The sequence below is a fragment of the Panthera onca genome, chromosome D4 (assembly GCF_046562875.1).
Source record: "Panthera onca isolate mPanOnc1 chromosome D4, mPanOnc1 haplotype 2, whole genome shotgun sequence".
In the NCBI taxonomy this organism is placed as follows: Eukaryota; Metazoa; Chordata; class Mammalia; order Carnivora; family Felidae; genus Panthera; species Panthera onca.
This window is the reverse complement of record NC_138351.1, coordinates 6866620-6886893: the sequence shown is the minus strand read 5'-3', so window position 1 is coordinate 6886893 and position 20274 is coordinate 6866620. Positions and strand designations below refer to the sequence as shown.

Sequence of the window (20274 nt, the reverse complement as noted above, 5' to 3'; positions counted from 1 at the left end):
AGGTAGGCGGTGAGGTTACACCTGTGAAAGAATTACTGAGGCCCCCTGTGCAGCAGAACTACAGACGGTTGCCCAGAGCCACGAGCACTTTTGTCACATCCTCCACAACCTGCCACAAGAGGTGGACCTGAGCTTTTTGGAGTCAGGCAAACCTAGGTTTGTATCGTTGCTTTTCAGCTGGTCGTTAAGTTCCCAAACCCTGTTTCCTCATCTGTAAGATAGGAATGGTGGAAGTACTTTGCGGAGTCAGTAGGAACCAGGGAAGAGAGGATGTGGGTCAGGTTTATGTGAGGTATCTGGAATATAGCGGGAGTTTAGAACATCATGTTTATAGTACACCAGCCGAGTGCTTGCCTCGCTTTTCCCTGCATCGTCCTTTATATTGGTCCCTTTCTTGTTACTGTTAAACATTCCCCTACAGCGTTGTGGCTGCATTCCTTCTCTGGTTCAGAAACGGTGGAGATGAAGAGTTGCTCATACTTCCCAAATAATTTGCCGTGCAAAAGGAATGCTTGTCTTTGGTTCTTGTTGTAGAATATGGAAGTTCCGGCAGTAAGTAGGCAACATGCTACCCTTCTGTTCAACACAGCCCTGGAACAAGGCAAGTGGGACCTATGTCGACACATGATTCGATTCCTTAAAGCCATTGGCTCTGGAGAATCTGAGACCCCTCCATCCACGCCTACAGCTCAGGTCGGTTGCAGAATTGCACAGCTTCTCTAGACCACACACGTCCATGGCACCTTTCTCTAACTGCACTGCACATCGTGTATGATCACAGGAACCCAGTTCAAGTGGTGGATTTGAGTTCTTCAGGAATCGAAGCATCAGTTTGTCCCAGTCAGCTGAGAATGTTCCTGCTAGTAAATTCAGCTTACAGAAAACACTGAGTATGCCATCCGGCCCTTCTGGGAAAAGGTAAAAGAATAATGAGCTGTCGCTGCTGTTAGGGCATTCTGTGGCACATTGCATTTCAGGGCGTTTGTAAATTGGATCTTATGAAAACAACTGTTTGATCCAAATGCAGTTCCTTCTTCCATTTGTGAAAGGCTTGAAGACCACACAGAAGGCCTCCCTTCTTCCTTCTGCCGTATTTCACTTCATTACTTTCTGTACAGTTCTGTTCCTTGTCCTAGAGGAGGTCCTGTGTACCCATTCTGAATGCAGGCAGCTTTCCAATTACCCTGATAATAGAGGACCAGAATAAAAAGGAAGGTAATTAAATCTGCACATAGAAAGCCTTCTTACAGTCAACACTTTTACCTTTCCTTCCAACTGTACCTCATGCTGAAAAAATAAAAAGTTAGTCCCAATTTACTTGACTCTCCTGTGACTCTTTTGATTGGAGAAGTCATTAAACAGTGGGAGAGCCAAGGGGAAGTGTATCCTGAAGACAGAAACCTACATCACACAGAGATGGGTTACTGTCTCCTGAGAGGTAACTGTGAACTCACACTGAACGTCATAAAATAGAATTTCCTCTGGTTTGTGAGGAGGTGCCTGTGTTCCTTCCTCTGTTGTTCCACATTCTCGGCTCTTTTCTCTTCCCTAGTCTTTTCTTTTATATTGTTTTTATGGTACTACAGTGCCTGACACGTAGTGAGAACTGGCTGAACATTTTTTATCATATTTTACTACTTTTTCCTATCACGGCCATTTATGCCACCCTTACTCCCAACATATACACACACAGTCATGGGCTATGTCCAAGTAAAATGCAACCACAGGATACTCTAAACAGTTGCCAGGTGAACAGCAGCTTCTCAGCCATACCCTGAACGTAATTACTGGCTAATACATATTAAGTGCTCAGTACGTGCCTGGTTCTAAGCATTTATGTGCGTATGTCTTTTCATCCTTACAACCTGTAAGGGTGGACACTGTTGCTAACACACGTTGTAGAGGTGAAGAAACAGAGGCCCAGACTGTAAACTTGGTTATGTTCACACAACTAACTGAGAGGTAGAGCCCAGATCTGAATCTAGAGTCTTCCGGCGCTGCCTCTCATGAAGATACCACATTGCCCAGTTACCAAACCGATCATCCCACATCAGCCCATGTGAGTAGAACTGCATACAGCCAAGCTGCAAAGTTTTAAACATCGGTTGTATGTTTATGTGTCTGCTTATCTCCCATTCCCCTGGAGAGACTTCATGGTGCCTTGCGTCTCTCTTCTCAGTTTCTTTGGTCTGGTCTCCTTGCCTCTTTTCATTGGTCTCTTCGACTACAGCATTATTTGCTCTCTTTCTTTCCTTCAACCAGTCACCACCCTCCTCCTGGTTTGGCTGTGTCTGTCTCCTCTTTTCCCTATTCCATACTTCATTCTACAAGTATGTTTTAAAAGCCTGCTGTGTTCCACGTACGTTCGGCAGCTTGTATCACGTGGAGGAAAGCCGTGGTCCTTTATCCTCAGTCAGTCGCTTAGATCTGGATCCCTTCCCTCCCTCTCCGCATGATCGTTCCTACCGCGTGGAACTACGCGGAGCCCTCCAGGGATGGTTTTTCGGCAGGTTTCTCGTCTTCCCACTTACAGATGGAGCAAAGACAGTGACTGTGCTGAGAACATGTACATTGATATGATGCTCTGGAGACACGCCCGGCGTCTCTTAGAAGAAGTTCGGCTGAAGGACCTCGGCTGCTTTGCAGCCCAGCTGGGCTTTGAACTCATCAGTTGGCTGTGCAAGGAGCGCACCCGAGCCGCGCGGGTGGACAACTTTGTGCTGGCCCTGAAGAGACTCCACAAAGACTTCCTGTGGCCGCTTCCCATCACCCCAGCCTCTTCTGTCAGCTCTCCTTTCAAGAATGGAAAATACCGAACAGGTAACGCAAGCTCGTGTCACTTGGACAAGAGTTGTATTTCACTGCGAGTATTTGGACATTTTGTTTAGTCGATTTTCACGAAGTCTTTTCATTCCTAAACTCAGGAACAGATAAAACCAACTTTTTGCACATCATTGGAACATCCACCATTTGACCAGGGATGTAAATAAAGTAGAACTAGGTCTCTAAGTCTTGTGACCTTGAAGTTTAATTTGTAAATCCAGCCACTGTTAACAGATTATCAACAAGTTGAAAACTGGCTGAATATAACTGCTACCACACTTACCTTACTGTGGGAAGTTATGGAATGGGTTAGTCACGGACCTGAAAAGCCGAATTGTGATTTATCTGGTAGGACGTTCCAGAGAAGTGGTAAAAATGCATCTTTGAGGACTTGGGCTGTTGTCTAATCTAGGGGAAGACAAAGTGGAACTGTTTTGGTGAAAGAAAAATTAAAAGATAATGTATGTTTATTTTTGAGGGAGGGAGAGAAGAAAAAAAGTGCGTGTGCACACGCGCGAGTTGGGGAGGGGCAGGGAGAGACGAGGAGACGCAGAATCTGAAGCAGGCTCTAGGCTCTGAGCTGTGAGCACAGAGCCTGAGGTGGGGCTCGAAATCCCGAACTGCGAGATCATGACCTGAGCCGAAGTCAGACGCTTAACTGACTGAGCCACCCAGGTGCCCCCCCCCCCTTTTTTTAATTTTTATTTTATTTTTTTACTGTTTTATTTATTTTTGAGAGAGTGAGTGAGTGCAAGCAGGGGAGGGGCAGAGAGAGAGAGAGAGACCCAGAATCTGAAGCAGGAGTTCAGGTCTTTTAAAAAAAACTGTTATAAATCATTATTACTCATGAAAATCCAAACAAAAACCTTTTATTAAGGCATTTGGAAACTTCATCTCATTTTAAGAACCAAGGGAAATCACTTAAAAGATGAACAGAATAAATCCTGTTTAGTGCTGGTAAGAGCTGCAGTGAGGGAGACTGTCAGACGGCATTACCTAGTCAATCCGTCCCTTTGGTCCCCGTCCCTGGTTTGTGGGGGTGATGAGTGTAGGACAGTAATTAGCTTTGACCTTTCAGTGTTTGGGAGTAGGGGGGAAGAGAAGCTGAAATAACTCAATTGGAAATGTTACTGCGTGCATCTCGAATTGCCACTTTCTCGTTTTGGGGCCTGCCTTGTGGCAGGAGAGCAGCTGCTGAAGTCTCAGTCAGCGGACCCTTTTCTAAACCTCGAGATGGACGCTGGGGTCTCTACTGTACAACGAAGTCAGAGCTGGCTTGGCAGCATCGGCCCCGCCCACCATGAGATAGACACGGCCTCATCCCATGGACCACAAATGCAAGACGCCTTCCTGTCACCTTTATCTACTAAAGGTACATGTCATTTTAAGTCTCAGCTCTTCACTTTCCTGGGAAGGTTTTTGTGCTTTAGGGCCCAAAATAGAGCCTTACTCCTTCATTATAGGTCCTTGAGGGCCAGTCATGAGAATCTGCTAGAGAGGGGATAGTTACTAGAACAAGGCCCACTGGCCTTAACTATCCTTTGCTGTATTTTAGATGGATAACGCAGGTAAACTGTCATTCCAGGTCAGCGCTGATAACATGAAACTTGGCACTTGATTTTGATGAAACAAACACTAAGCTTGAACTTGAACTAAGCAGACTGTTACGCTCATGTAAGGAATACCATTCTTGTCATAAGTAGCCATGGGTCATACAGAATTGTAGTCAGTTGTCTTCTCATTTTTATTTTACTGATAAAATTTGTGGAAATTTTCTTGTTCTCTTGTGAGTGTTAATGTAATAGCCTTAATTTTTCCTCCTAGTCTTCAGAGCCTAATAATCTGGCCCTTCACCAGAAACTGAGTGCGGGCATCCATACTGGGGGAGTAGAAAGTTGAAGAAGTTTTAAAATGACTCACGTTGTTGGGTTTAGAGTTACAGGGGTGTGTGAGTAGGAGGTGGTCTGAGTGTTGGCGGTTTTCTTAATGGCCAAGCGTTTGCCCGGTGTTTGATTTTCAGTCTGTCCTCACTGTTTCATGAACCTGCTTTCGTGGAGAAGCTTGTGGCTGCCGTTCCTTTTGTTTAAATTGTGGAAGATACACACAGTATGTTCCGTCTCCACCGTTTTCATGTGTAAACTTCAGTAGCGTCGGGTACATTCACATGGTCGTGCAGCCCACCTCCAGAGCTCGCTCGCTCTTCCCGGCTAACATGTGTCCCCTCCCCGGTGCTGGCAGGGACCACTGTGGTGTCTCTAAGAATCTGACTACTTTAGATGCCTCTCGTGAGTGGAATCGTACAGTTTCTGTCTTTCTGTGACTCAGGCTTAGTGCACTTTGTCTGACATTCTGAGTTCACCCCTGTGGCAGCGTGTGTATACCAACACACCCTGTTTATCCATCCATCTACCCTGTGCTGGGCACGGGGCTGCTCTGACTTCATGGTTCCTGTGACAAGGCCGCAGCAGACGTGAGCGTGCACTGGCTCTTCAAGATATGACTCTCAGTTCTTCTGGGCCAGAGTGGGGTGCCAGGTCACAGGGTTACTACTCTTGAGCTTTTGAGCAACTGTCGACCCGCCAGCATTGACAAAGCATTCCGATTTTTTTGTCTACCAATGCTTGCTTGCTTGCTTTTTTAAAGCATTCCAATTTCTTGACATCCTTGCCAACTTTTATTTTGCCAATTTTATTTTCTGGGCCTTTTTTTTTAAATGGGGACATGAGGTGGTGTCACTGCTTTTTTAAGAAAAGTTTTTAAAGAGATCATTTCAAATTTAGAAATTAGAGATAATAGTATAATGGAACCTTTGCCTCCCACTGCCATGTGTCTGTTACCCAGCTTCAGTTATTAATTCATGACCAGATTTGTTTGATCCCTTTCCCTTTCCTGTATTATTGAACCAAATCCAAGACGTGCCATTTTTTATCTTTGAATATTTCAGTATGTACCTTTAAAAGGAATCTTTAAAAAAACAAACCCATAATGGCATATCATTCCTCTTACAATTTAACAGTAATTCCTTAAAACCATCAAATGTCTAGTAAGTATTTAAATTCCAGTTGTTTCCTAATGTCATAAATATTTTTACGGTTAGGACCAAGATCCAGATGAGAGGGTCAGACATTGTGATTAAGTTTTCAACTCTTTAAAAACTAATTGTTCTCTCCCCATCCTTTTTTTTTTTTTTTTTTTTTTAACCCTTTGCAGTATTTTCATTGACGAAACTTGCTTCTGTGGATTTTCTCAAAATGTGGACTCTGGTGATTGCTTCTTCATTGCTCGACCCTCTCCTCTGTATTTTTTGTAAATTAATAATTGTATCTAAAGACCGATCAGATTCTGGCTCGATTGGTTTTGGAGGCAGGCAAGACTACTTCCCAGGTGGCGGTTGTGTTTCTCTGTGCCTGGGTCTCTCTCTAATGAATTTTTTTTTTTTTTTTTTTTAAATATCTACTACTGTTAACATAACATGGGAATTTTAGCAGTGGATTTAATGTTTGGCTTTGAGAATTCCGAGCAGAAATCCACATGTGAGGAACTGCTAATATTTCAAATTGAACATTTTCTTCATGAAGCTAGTTCGTAACTTTCGGTCCTTTCTCATCAGGTGATGAATGCAGTATTGGTTCAGCCACAGATTTGACGGAAAGTAGCTCCATGGTGGATGGAGACTGGACAATGGTGGATGAAAACTTCTCCACACTCAGTTTAACTCAGTCGGAGCTGGAGCACATCTCCATGGAGTTGGCCAGTAAGGGGCCTCATAAATCCCAGGTCCAGCTTCGGTGAGTTTCTCAGTTTTTCAGAAGCCCAGAACGCCTAGTCAGCGTGTTTGGGCATATAGCGTACAGGGGCTCCGTTCCTGATGACGATTCCTGTCTCCATCTACGGCTTCTTAGTGTCGATCTTTGTGTTTCTTCTCATGCATAGGTACTTGCTGCACATGTTCATGGAGGCAGGGTGTCTAGACTGGTGCATCGTCATAGGCCTGATTCTCCGAGAATCCTCAGTAATCAGCCAGATCCTGCTGCTCATCCAGTCTTCGGAGGTGGATGGAGAGATGTTACAGAACATAAAGACAGGGCTACATGCGGTAGACCGATGGGCCTCTACGGATTGGTAAGTGTGGGGCTCCTTAGGCTTGTTACCTCTGCTGTCCTGGGGTGGGCCCTGCCCCTTCTGAGTAAGGTTTAGTTCTGCTGCATTTATTTGGAGATTTTTAGGTTGGTAGAAATAAAAGTGTTTTCACACATTCATTTCTGTTCACTTTTTTTTTTATGTGTATTTATGTTGAGAGAGAGAACGCGCCAAGGGAGGGACAGAGAGAGAGGGAGACACAGAATCCGAAGCAAGCTCCAGGCTCTGAGCTGTCAGCACAGAGCCCGACACGGGGCTCGAACCCACGAACCATGAGATCATGACCTGAGCCGAAGTCGGATGCTTAACCGACTGAGCCACCCAGGTGCCCCTAGTTAATTTTGAGAGGGAGAGAGAGTGCCAGTGGGGGAGGGCCAGAGAGAGGGAGAGACAGAGACTTCGAAGCAGACTCCAGGCTCTGTGCTGACAGCCTGGTGCAGGGCTGGAACCCATGAGCTGTGAGATCATGACCTGAGCCGAAGTCAGACCCTTAACGGACTGAGCCACCCAGGTGTCCCGACACGTTCACTTCTCAAGCGGTTTTCTTTAGTCACCATTCTCTACCCAGCCATGTGTGTGAGTGCAGAGCGGCATGGCACAGGTGGTCTCAGAGTTAGGCTGGAACATGAGATCTGTGGTTCTGTAGAACTGCAGGTAATAACCTCTAAGCATCTGCTGAAAAGAGGAGTGTGTGCATTTAACAGTCCATAGCAGTGACCAGCAAGCCCAAGTTAAGAGTTAGTGGTTAGAAGCTAAGAGCTTTGGCCTCTAGTCCTTTATAACCAGCTAGGTGTGGATTTGGGGTTTCCCTTACTTGGAGCTAGTTTGTTTCTTACTTGCCAAGTTCACTAAGATTAGATGTACCCTGTGAAGGTTCTTTTTCAAGTCTGAAACTCTGTTGGTCCTTACACTGTGGAATAGGATTTTTTTTTTTTAAGTTTGTTTTTTATTTTGAGAGGGAGTGAGCCCAAGTGGGGGAGACAGAGAGTGAGAATGAATCCCAAGCAGGCTTCACGCTGCCAGGACAGAGCCCCATGGGGAGCTTGAACTCCCCAACCGTGAGATCATGACCTGAGCCTAAACCAAGAGTCAGATGCTTAACCCACTGAGCCACCCAGGTGCCCTGTGGAATAGGATTTTTGAATTATGCTACTACTGGAGAATGTTAGTCCTTGCTCCTCGAGCTCAGAGCTGTAAGACACACACACTAAAGCCTGCCCCTCCCCCCCGCCCCCCGTGCTGGCCAGGCACCCAAGGGGGGCGGCATCATTTCCTACCCTGTGCCTCCTCCCCTACACGCAACATCTAGCATTGACCTCAGTTTCAGCATTTAGGAGTTTATCCAGAACATTCCATGGAGCATCTCCAATGTGGCAGTAGAGAGCTAATTTTCTTTTCTCTCTACCTAGTCCTGGATATAAGCCATTCTTAAACATCATTAAGCCACAAGTACAGAAGTTCAGTGAGCTGACAGAGGAGCAGGTCCAGCCTGAAGCCTTCCAGCCAATAACTGCGGGTAAGACTCCTGAACACACTGGGCCCCGGGCAGAGGAAAGCCGGGGCCCCTCGGGCCATGGAAGCCTCCCCCAGGGCGAGGTCGGAGGCAGCGGTCTGGTCGGCAGGAACGAGGAGGACGCAGCCCGAGCAGAGGAGGATGAATCCTTTCAAGACGGGACTTACGACTGTTCTGTGTCCTAACGGCAGCGGCGTGCCATCACCACGGGCAGTGTTAACTTGCGGCGGCATGTGCAACTGAGGAAACTGGCCTAGCTGGACGATTTAACCAGGGAGAGAACTCAGAGACTCTGGTAAGGTATTACTGAATTTTAACTCTTCCTCTTCTAAGAAATCTGACTCCATAAAAATGTGATATCAAATCCTTTTTCATAAAATTTTTTAAGCTGCAGTGGAAAGTAATAAAGAGCACTGTATAGTTGTACATGAGAATATTTTGATTTTATTCGTAAAGAATGGTAGCTCCTAAACCTTGGGATTGTTTTGCCCTAGACGAGCCTACTTTTTCACTACTTAACAGCTTCTTACGTGTTTTCTGGTTCAGCGTGTGTCCAGACTGCTTTTTAAAATTAAATGCTAAGGTGCTTGTGTAGCTCATCAGGTACTTGAGCTACCTGTGTGCCCCTTCGGATGGAGAGCACTGGGCTCCGTCATCGGGCCTCCTGAATGGACACCTGCCACGGCACACCGTGTGGCTGTTGTGACAGGGTCATGCTCCTTGGCCTTTTGTAGCCCATTCAGTCCCAGTCCTGAATTGATGGACGCTGTGTGCCTGCTCTCTTATAGCAAGTTTGATTCCTGCCAGTCCGTGTGGGCAGAGGTCTGGGGGGGGGGGGGGGGGGTTCTTATCAATTATGCTGTTAGATACCACTAAACTATTTTGTATCCGAGAACTGTATCTTTTTGTGAATACTCTTGTGTAAATATACTCAGAGGCACTGTTCATATTTTTAGGGCTTATATTATAATCTGTAAGGTTTTATGCTGGATTCTGCATGGCTATTCTCACTCTTGGAAGAGAGACAAGACTTGCTTTTCTTTCCAAATCTGAGCAGTCTTCAGAGAAGAGAACAGGTTTATCGGCTTGGTCATACAGTAACGGAAACGGTCACACTGATCATGAAATCAAACAGGTTTTGTGCAAATTAATGTAGTTTCTTATTTATTGCTTTTGTAAATTGAATAAAAATGGGACTTTCATGTAAATAGACTGCTGAATCCTGTATTATCACGGCTACTAAAAATTACTATGTGAACAATGCATTCTTCATTGTAACTTTTAAAATATTTTATGTATTTCTAGATAGGACTTAAATGTTAGTTTTCATACATTATGAAAACCTACCTGCATACTCCTGTCCTAATTGCTTCAGACTAAACGCATATCCACGGTATGTAGTTCGGTTACCTTCTGTCAGTATTAATTTAGATAGCTTGTTTGTACTGTGCAATTTGAACAAAGGAATGCAATGTTATTTTTTACAAAAACAAAGTTGTTTATTTTTGTAATAACGATGTATTTGATGTGGACCAAATTCATACCACTATGTAAAACAGCCTCCTTTCTCATAGTGCAATTACAGTTTAAAAATAAAACTTGGTCCTCTATCCTGGCTTTTTAAAGTAAATGGCTGGATACAGTTGTCCCGGCCAGGTTTCCTTCGAAGGGAAACTCAAAAGCATTTTGAAATCGTTAGTTCAGAATTCATCAAAGTGTTTTAAATTATTGAGTTTGGTAATTTACTATCATTTACTTTTTACATTACGAGTGCAGTAACGTCACGTCCCCAAACTCCTGAACGGGTGGGATATGTGATTATGGTACCTGCTCTTTCTGGTGCTACTTTATTTAAGCCTTTGTTTTAAACCACCTTTCCTGAATCTTAGGATAGAACAATAATGTTTCCCATGTGAGTACATGCAGCCCAGCAAGAAACCAACCTGAAATTTCTTCTCCTGTCCTAGTCCTTTAGGAGGAGAACTGGCATTATTTTTGGGTCTGGTGTGAATATGCAGTCAATAAAAATGATTCACCGTTGTAAACAGCCGTGATCCTCTCAAATCTCTGAATGTGCTGCTGGGTCTGTCCTGCACTCTTGCAAGCAGGGCACCAGTAAGTGAACTGTACTCCTGTGGGGAACACCACCAATGAATCTGGTCTCCCAGACTTGCTTTTCCACGTAGTAGGAAATGGACGGCCCTGAGGCGGAACAATTGGGAGGTTTACAGAAATCTTCTCTTGGTAATTTGTAATAGACTTCACTTTTTTTTTTTAATTCGTATTTTTATTTTGCCTTGTTTGGTTCACATGTCAATGTTTAAGCCATAATTTTAACCAATGAATTTCAGTATTCAGAACTATTTGAAGTTTGAATTATTTGCTGATACCAAAACAAGAAGTCATTTGGGTGGGGGTAGAGTCAACGTTTGCTTGTAATTAAAGTTGCTGCTACTTCTGTAATGTGTACTTTTTTTTACTTGGTAAAGGGCAATAAAACCATTACATGCACTTGTGTTTACTCATCACTCAGGCTGACAGCAAAATGTGTATTTATTAAAAGCCACGGAAATATTCTTTTCATTATGTAATTCCGCCCCATAGAATTTTCCTTATAACTACAAATCAAGACAGGTTAAAAATTTATATGCAGAATCATTTAGGATAGGAGCATCAAGAGTTGGCAGCATCCTGTATGTCTGACCGCAGAAGTTTGGAAGAGAAATCCATGTTGAGGACTTGGAAAACGTCCAAAATGTAATAAAAAGGACTTCATCAAACAAAATTGCGTAAACGTAGAGGAGACGGGCCGCCTGCCTCTAGTAGGTGGGATTCTGACTTCCCTGTTTTCCTAAATCTTTGTTTCTATCGATTTCCCTCTTCTGAAGACATTTGGTATATATGCAGCCATAGAATATGTGGCTTTTTCTGTGTGGCTTCTTTCACTTTGCAGGATGTTTTCAAGGTTCATCTTCACATATCAGTGACTTCATCCCTTTTTAAGGCTGAATACACTTCATGCATCTAGTGTATCTGTCCATTCGTCAGTTGAGGTATCTGGGTGGTTACCACTTTGTGACTACCACGAATGATGCTACTGTGAACGCTCACATAGAGGTTTCCAAGTGGATGTACATTTTCAGTTTTCCCTGGGAGTGAAAACGCTTGGTCACATAACCGGTTTTAATGCTCCGAGGAAATCTTAACCATATTCCAGAGTGCCTGTGCCATTTTTTTACATTGCACTGGCAGGGGAGGTGGGTTCCAGTTTCTCCCATCATCACTTGTTGTTGTATCTTTGGTTGTAGCCATCCGAGTTGGGTGGGAAGCGGTGTGTCATTACCACGTAGATGTGCATGTTCGTGGTGGCTGGTGGTTCATCATGTGGCTATTAGCCGATTTCACAGTTGGGTCGCTTATCTTTTTGTTGCTTTGCAAGAGTTCCTCATGCATTCCGGATACTAGACCTTGATCAGATATGACCTGCAAGTATTTTCACATTCTAAAGGCTTACCTTGTCACTTTCGTGACACTGTCCTTTGAAGCATGAAAGTCGTTCATTTTGGTGAAGTCTCAACTTTTTCTTTGGTTGCTTGTGCTTTGGGAAACCACTGCCTGACACAAGGTAATGGAGATCTGTGCCTATGTTTTCTTCTGAGAGTTTTGTTGTTGGTTTGGTTTTTTAAATTTTATTTACAGTTTTACCTCCTACATTTAGATCTTTGACCCATTTTGAGTTAATTTTTTGTGTATGGCATAAAGTGAGGGATCTAACTTGGTTGTCCCAGCACCATTTAAATAAGTTTTTCCCACTGAGTTGCCAAAAATCATTTGACTATAATAAACACATGGGACTTATTTCTGTACAGTCAATTGTATTATATTGGTATGTGTTCACACTGTCTTGATTACCACCCCTACTTTGTAGGAAGTTTTGAATATGGGACTCTTAAAAGTTTGTTTTTCAAGGCTGTTTGAACTATTATGGGTCGTTGCATTTCCATATGAATTTTAGGATCGGCTTGTCCATTTGTGTGTGCGTGCGCACACACACATGAGCTGGGATTGTGTTCAATTTGTGGATCAATTTGGGAGAACTTTCAATCCACAAACATGGGATTTCCTTCAGCAATGTTTTAGTATCCGGTGTAAAAATCTTGTACTTTTGTTATGCTTATTACTAGGTACTTGACTCTTACTGCTACTGTGAACAGAATTTTCTTGTTACAGAAGTCAGTTGACAGCTGTGTATTGATACATTGCTACAACACTGCTGAGTGAATTCATTTATTAAGATCATGTCATCCGTACCTAGAAACAGATTTAATTTGTCCTTTCTAATCTAGATGTCTCTTGCCAAACTGCCCTGGCCGGAGCCTCAGTACACTCAGTGGCAGTAGAGGACATGCTGGTTGTCTTTCATCACACATGATGATGTTAGCAGTGTTTTGTAGACGTGAACTTCCTCACCCTGATAAAGACAATCAGTCGTTTGCTGAGTGTTTTTATCATGAAAAGGTGTTAGGCTTTGTCAAAAAAAAATCTTTTTTGCATCTATTGGGGTGATCATATCAATAGAATTAATAAGAACTACCACCACATGGTGTGGTACTTTGATTTTCCAGGTGTTAAGCCAACTTTTCATTCCTTGGATAAATCCCACTTGGTCATGGTATAGGGCCACACTGGAAGAAATTTTATTTTTACAAATCAGTAAGGAAGTAGTAGTATCAAAAAAAAATCTATACTAATGTACTTCAACGTTACAGAAGACATTTTCCAAATAAAGAGAGTCAGACATACAGAGGCCTAAATGCATTTTGGCTTTATTGGCCCTAAAAGGAGGCAAGGTGTACGATGAGGAAGCATACTGCCATTGTTTCCAAGGGAGTTCACCGAGAAAGCCACATAACTTGCGCAGGGAGCTCTGTTGCAGGGAGTGGCCGGGCCCTTTCCTTGGGTGGAGAGGAGAGTGAGCAGTGGGCCACTGGCTGAAAGACCATTTCTTCTGCCCGTCCCCACATCCTTCAGCGATTTTCTTGGTATTTCACTGACAAAATATGCTAAGCTAAACATTTCCATGTTGAACGCAGTCTCTGCCCACATGACCCCTTAGGGATAACTGTCCTGTCCACGTGAGCCATCTAGGTCTTTTCAAAGGCCCTGTAGACTTGAAATAACCCTTCAACGATGGGGACACAGAAAAACAATAAAGATCTGTTTTTTTCTGTTAAAGATACTAACTAGTTTGTTAAAAAGTTTATTTCAGTAATGTAAGGCAACAATTAATCTCAAGTCAGCGACCAGTGAAAAGAGAAGACAGACATTCTCCCGACAGCTTCCTGAGTTATCAGCTGGCTATGGCCCCTTCAGTGGTAACATCTTAGAAATCCTCTCATGCTCACTTAGATCAGCTAAACTGTGGAAACAAATACTTCATGCAACAGTCGCTCATCGGTCAGGCACAAGGTAAATTTTAAGCATTTCTTCAAAATCACAACTCTTCACATTTTCACTGAATGTACAGTACTGGGCTACTTACATTTAAATTGTACAGGAAAGAATGCATTGGTTAGAATCTGGAAAGACCCTTTTAGAAATGAGTTTTGAACGGTCAGATACTCAAAGAAAACAAGCTCTTTAATCTCAGAGGCTGCTCGCTGACAGACCAGACAGTGTGCTTATGAACAGAGCCACGAGTATCATCTGTACTTAACCATTTCTGCCACTAAAACCATCTGCCCAAATACTAAATGTGCCCTGAGACAAGTGACTTGAAAACCAAAACAAGAGATCCTGTTTACGAAGGAGAATAACCTAAAGGCAAAAAGAGAATCATGATTATTGGCAAAAGGGAGTAACCAATGTCCTTCTTCAATACGGCATTTTGGTTTTTTCCATGTAATCTAAGATTAACCACAGGGACAGAAAATCCGCCCCTATTTTGAAATCTGGCAGGAGCCAGGTTCTCGCAGCGCTGAGACTAACGCGCAGCCTCGACGAGGCCCGGGAGCCACACACGTGCCAGCCAGCAGTGCCGTGAGGGGGTGCCCAGTCAGGGCGCGGGGAGTCACAGACCAGACTCGGCAGGGGTAGGAGCAGCGTGACCGGGCCTGCGACGCACACGTGGTGTGCTCTGTGCGGGAGGAGCGGAGGGACGCTTTGTTCGTTTTACCGGGGCTCTTCTTTAAAATGTCTTTTCGGCCTCTGCTTGCTAATCTCCAGGGAAGAAGGAGAGCTAGCAGAAGTTAGGGCTCGTCCGACCAAATCCCTGCAGTGCCACAGCCACGGAGCCGGGGGGACCCGCCGGCACCCGCCTCGGCAGCCGCCTGCTAAACGAAAAGTACCTCCGAGTCTCGGGCCTGCCGTGACGCAGGGCCCGAATCCCAGCGGCCAGAGGTTCGGCGGCCTCACTCCGGCGTGGGCCACGGCCCCGAGGCCCAGCAAGGCCGGCTCCGCTGGACAGCCTTCGGGAACTATTCGGACCGACTAAGGACTCCGTGCGTCAATACGATTATGCCCTGAAGCATGAACCTTGGAGAAGAGAAGATTCATAAAATGCCCAGCCTCTCCTCACCTCGCTCTCTTCCTGCCACGGCAACTGCGTGCTCTGGGGACGGAACTGAAGACGCGTGACTGCGCACACGATGTCCTGAACCAGAAGAGCCTCCGAAAACCCAGCAGGAACTGCAGCTGCTCTCGGACTGACAAGGTGGAGAGGGGGGAACAGGGTATCCTGGGCCTCGAGAGCAGCCTCAGACAAGCATCAGAACGATGGTCTCGAGTCCCCAGCACGGCACAGCTCCCCACCTCGGGGCCGGGCTGTGTGGCAGGTGGGGAGGAAGCAGAGCTCTGGGCACGGGCCGGGGCCCCCAGAGCCCACTGCCCGCCCCCAGCTGCTGCCGGAACCGCCTTCTGTACCTCTGGTTCCATCGCAGGGGAGTTACCACTCCGGGGAACGGCATCCGAGCTACCCTCCACAGCTTCGACTGGAAACGTCATTTGTCTAGTGAACAGTGAGCGGGCTCACGGTGCCCTCTACACCTTTCGTGATTCTAAGGGGAGAACTACTGAAGTGGTTGGTTGGCTTTAATCCTTAAGGTCACAGAAAAGGACTTCCATGTGTAGTGGTAGTACCCACATGTGCTTAAGTGCCAGAAAACTGGCGTCTTCAAGTGTCATAAAGGCCATGCGTCACTACCCACAGCGCTAGGTGTGTGGCCCTGAAGAGCGTCTGCCCCCAAGCTCTGAAAAACCACGGACTTACAATCTGAACACGTGCTCATGAAAAATCACGGACTTACATTACAGATACCCACGTGACACAGGGAGAAAGCATGTCACCGGGGGTATCCCGCCAGGCATGTGCTTTGAGCCCGTCCAGAAGATTAAAACACAAAGAGACTGTACGTGCACACCCAGGCTGAGGGAAACGTCCAGTCTGGGAACTTGTCTTTCAGGGCATCCAGCTGGGAGGACCTCTTCTCTTCACCAGACAGGTGGTGGGCAGCAATGGCCACGGTGACCATTCCTTCAGGCCGTTCTTCCAAGACCTAGCAGAGAACAGTTGGCAGTGCTTTAGTTCTCTGAAGGCAGAATCATCCCGGTTTTTACCACGCACCACCCGGGAGCCTGACGGTGACCGCGGCAGAGCTGGCAAATCCCCACCTGCACTTCTATCCAGAACTGCCATGCAGAGGCCTGGAGCCCGTGGGAGTAAAATACGAAGTAGTCCCCGCCTTTACTGGTGACGGGGGTGCCGTTGCCAAGAGACCACTGAGAAAGCGTTGACCCTTCGTGGGTGCGAATGTAGAATGACATGTGGCTTGGTCCTGAAAGGTAAGAGGAACAGTCGTTAAAAAGGCATCGGGAGAAGCAGTTAATTCACCACCAAGCCAGACTATGAAGGGCACACCTTACGTCACTTTAAAGATTCTCGCTCCAGACCTAAGGGAGGTCTCCTGGCTAGGATGTTCTGCGTGTGTCAACCGGGGTAAGTAATGAGGTATGTCACAAGGCACAGCAGAAAAGGCGCAGAATTTACAATGACAAAACCTGTCATCTAAACATCCAAGAACCTAGCACTCGCGAGGCCTTCAGAAATCCAGAGAATAAGCTTCATTTAACCAAGAGGGAACTTCAAAAACTACAGCAGAAGAACGGACAGTGAAGGTTTTAACCTGTCCGGACACATTTCGAAGGCAACATCCCAGTGAGGGTGGAAGACCAGTGTCCAGTGGGGGACGTGACCGACACCAAGAGGGAGCCAGGGAAGCTGGGTAAGCAGACACGGAGCCCGCGAGACACTGACACAGACAGTAAAAGGTTCCACAGTTGTGTGGTCAAAGGAAAATACACACTTGCCTAAAATGCCAGAAAATATTTTAAAGAGCAAAGATGACCGATCACACAAAAAGGAATATAGCAAAGCACAAAATATTGGAACAAAGTTGAGACCAAATGCATGAGTCATAGAAATAAATGTGAAAAGGGAAAAAAAAAACAATAACTCGGATTAATCATACACTGTATTCAAAAAACACGAGTTTCAGAAAGGGTAAAAATAAAGGAATAAACAAAGGGGTTTCTGGCTAGCAGTTTTTAAAAAAGACCTCTTTGATACCAGGGAAAAAAACCAGGATTCAAGACAAAAGCACTAAATGTAAAAAGGCACTTTTTAATACTAAAAGTTTTAATTCACAATGACACAAAATTGTGAATCCTGTGCATTAAGTAACAGCAGCTACTTGATGAAGCAAAATACAGGAGATGCAGAAAGATACCTACGTATATAGGAAGACTACAAATAAGAAACACTCCACTGTCAGTACAAGACATCAGTTGAACAAAAAAAGATCAGTGAAGTTGATTATATGGATATGTATACACATCAAACTTCACAAGCTGGTAACACAGAACGTATCTTCTAAAAGGGACACAAAATACTCAAAATATTAACTTACAAAGGAAAGCATCCATTTCATAACACATATTACAAACAACACTGACCATAATTCAGTAAAACTTAAAATAGCCTTCTACCTGAAAATTCAAAGACTTCTAGAAGAAAAAGGAAATCTGAACAAAAATCACATTTTTTGTAAACAATGAAAAGCAGTGAGAAGAGGAAAATCCATAGCAATAAACATTTTTTTATAAAATACTACAACAAAGAGAACAGAAAACAAAGAAATATTACAGATGATAAGAAATCAAGAAAGTAGAGACCAGAAATAAACAGACCTAACTTAATTCTAAAAATTAGATTTTTTATTAACAATTCTACTAGCTAACTTGGTTAAGAAAGAGACCGGAAGGGGAGTGGAGCTGAGAAAACACAAGTATACAAAAAGAGTAAGAAAAATAAACAGAAGAAATGTTTAAAATCACACGTGACTACAAGCAGACCTCTATACTATTAAATTTGGAGACCCAAATGAAATGTGGATACTTTTTAAGGAAAACACAGATTACTGTACTCTCTTGTACTGTACAAGAGAGAGATAAATCTTAGATGAATTTCCCAAGAAAAAGTTAGGAAACTATCCCCCACGAAAAAACACCATGCCCAGATGGTTTCAGAGAGGAATTTAAGCCAACTTTTTAGCCAGTTCAAATGCTTCCTAAACTGTTCCGAGGCACTGGAAATTAAGGAAGACTTACCATTTTTATCATGTTTATACATTTATGGGTAACATATAACTAAATCTGATTAAAGAGAACCAAAAAAATAAACAGACACGGACCAGTATCACTCAGGAGTATTAACAGAAAGTATCTAAATTGTAGCAAACAAAATCCAACATCACATTAAGAAAATAAGCCATAACCTAGTGGAATAAACCACGTTAAAAGACCCAAGGAAGAAAAAACCCTAGACAGATGCTTAAAAAAAAAAAAAAAAAAAAAAAAAAGCCTTTTCCAAAATTAAAACCCAATTCCTTATAAAAACATTCAAGAAATGACAGCTGATAAATGCTTGCTTAACAGGATACAAAATATACACCCCAGGCCTAAGGCTAGTCTCTCACATGTTGGGAAACACAAGAGACCTGTGCTCTAAGTAAAACAAGGACGCTGGCTCACTACATCCACAGCTGCTCCACACCATCAGCCACTTAGACACATCAGTTATGGGCCTAGGAACTGGTAAAGAAAGAAAGACTATTTGCAGACGATACGCTGTAGTCAATAAGCTATATACTTGGTCTGTCTTTGTAAGGCTAACAGGCTAAGAATGTTTTTTACGTATTTAAACAGTAGTTAACAAAAAAATCTACATTGGGGACATATGGCAAAGCCTAAAATAGTATCTGGCCATTTAAAGGTTGGCAATTCCTAGTAAACCTGGAGAACTCTAGAGGAGTGATGATTAACGCAAAAAGTGAAAGATTCAGTGAGGTAGCAAAGATACAAATTTGACCTACAGAAATCAGCTGCCTTTACGCCAACAAATATAACCAGTTAGAGAACATAAAGGTAGAGAAAATTCCAATTATGACAGCCACAAAAACTAGATGAGGAAAATCTTTTAACACTTACGAAAGACAGGAGTAGATATGAACATGTGAAAAGACATTGCTAGTTCACGGACAGGGTGAAAACATTATGTCAGTTCTCCTTACTTTATAAACTTACTATGATATTCCCCCAAAACACCAATTAGTAATAAATTTTATATTGGTTAGGTTAATACTAAAGTTCATATGGAAAACAAACAAAAATAGCAAGGAAAATAATAACAAAAAATACAACGGATTTTCACCCTTATGATCATTAAGCTGCAAAGCTTCTATAACTAAAAATATGGTAACTGGTACACAGACCCACACAGTCAATTTTTTTCTGATTTCTTGACATTTGTAATCACAAAATATAGGGCAGTAGATGTGCAACTTGCCTGCCAGGAACCTAAATTTTACTGGAATTCTCCAAATTGTGCATAAAGGATAGAGAAACGTTTGGATTTTTCTGTGCTTCCTTTTTACAAGCTGGTGATTAAAAATCAGAAATAATTATTGGCATGAACAAAAAACCGGTTGGTGCAAAATAAATTGATTTCCAATTAAATTTTAAAAGCCCAGAGAACACAAAAGTATCCACCATTGAACGCATCAGCTAAGGCACTGAATGCCCTGCAAGGGCTTCTTTCCATGGTTAACTACCAAGTTTTATTACTTCCCTTCTACCATCTCGTGTCTGTCCTCCAGCTTTCTTTGCATACTAGATATTCAAGTCCCTTCTGAGTTAAACTGTGCCTTAGCACATAAATTATTTACTTTTTAGTGTAAATAAAATGGTCACAGTCATCAAAAAAATACAAACATGAAACCTACTAGTGGGCGAGGAAGCTCAGTAAAAAGTGGGCAAAAGTTGAGGTATGCAATCCAATTACCTTGGACAAAGATGCCAAAGCAGTTCAATAGGGTAAGGTAAGTCTTTTCAACAGATCATGCTAGAACAACTGGATATCCATTTCAAAAAAAAAGAAGCTTGGCTTCTACCTCACATCATACACAAAAATTATTTCAAAGTATATCACAGGCCTAAATGTAACAGCTAAAGCTATGAAGCTTCTAGAAGGAAACATCAGAATCTATCTTTGTTGACCTCCGGTGGGCAAGAATTCTTTAGAGAGGACATATAAAGTATTAACTGTAAAGAAAAACCTGATAAATTGGAACTCACAAAAATTTAAAACTTGTACACATCAAATGACTCCTTTAAGACAATGAATGGACATGGGGCACCTGGGTGGCTCATTTGGTTAAGCGTACAACTCTTGGTTTCAGCTCAGA

At 43.5% G+C, this 20274-nt stretch overlaps 2 protein-coding genes across 6 annotated transcripts in view; one reads left to right on the top strand and one right to left on the bottom strand.

The window, feature by feature from the left end:
- RIC1 (RIC1 partner of RAB6A GEF complex) overlaps window positions 1-11004 on the top strand; it is a 143545-nt gene extending 132541 nt beyond the window's left edge. For 3 of the 4 annotated variants that reach the window (XM_060610210.3, XM_060610209.3, XM_060610213.3), the window contains 7 exons: window positions 535-693; window positions 782-918; window positions 2534-2820; window positions 4007-4195; window positions 6434-6611; window positions 6757-6945; window positions 8373-11004. In XM_060610210.3, the coding sequence (XP_060466193.2) occupies window positions 535-693; window positions 782-918; window positions 2534-2820; window positions 4007-4195; window positions 6434-6611; window positions 6757-6945; window positions 8373-8661 (1428 nt within the window). In that variant the 3' untranslated portion in view covers window positions 8662-11004. The remainder of the gene's footprint in view (window positions 1-534; window positions 694-781; window positions 919-2533; window positions 2821-4006; window positions 4196-6433; window positions 6612-6756; window positions 6946-8372) is intronic. The other variant, XR_013551509.2, reaches the window with a different exon arrangement.
- Window positions 11005-13276: 2272 nt separating this feature from the next.
- ERMP1 (endoplasmic reticulum metallopeptidase 1) overlaps window positions 13277-20274 on the bottom strand; it is a 45139-nt gene continuing 38141 nt past the window's right edge. For both annotated transcript variants that reach the window (XM_078436071.2, XM_078436070.2), the window contains 2 exons: window positions 16145-16308; window positions 13277-16029 (listed from right to left, as the gene is read on the bottom strand). In XM_078436071.2, coding sequence (XP_078292197.2) covers window positions 15865-16029; window positions 16145-16308 — 329 coding nt within the window. In that variant the 3' untranslated portion in view covers window positions 13277-15864. The remainder of the gene's footprint in view (window positions 16030-16144; window positions 16309-20274) is intronic.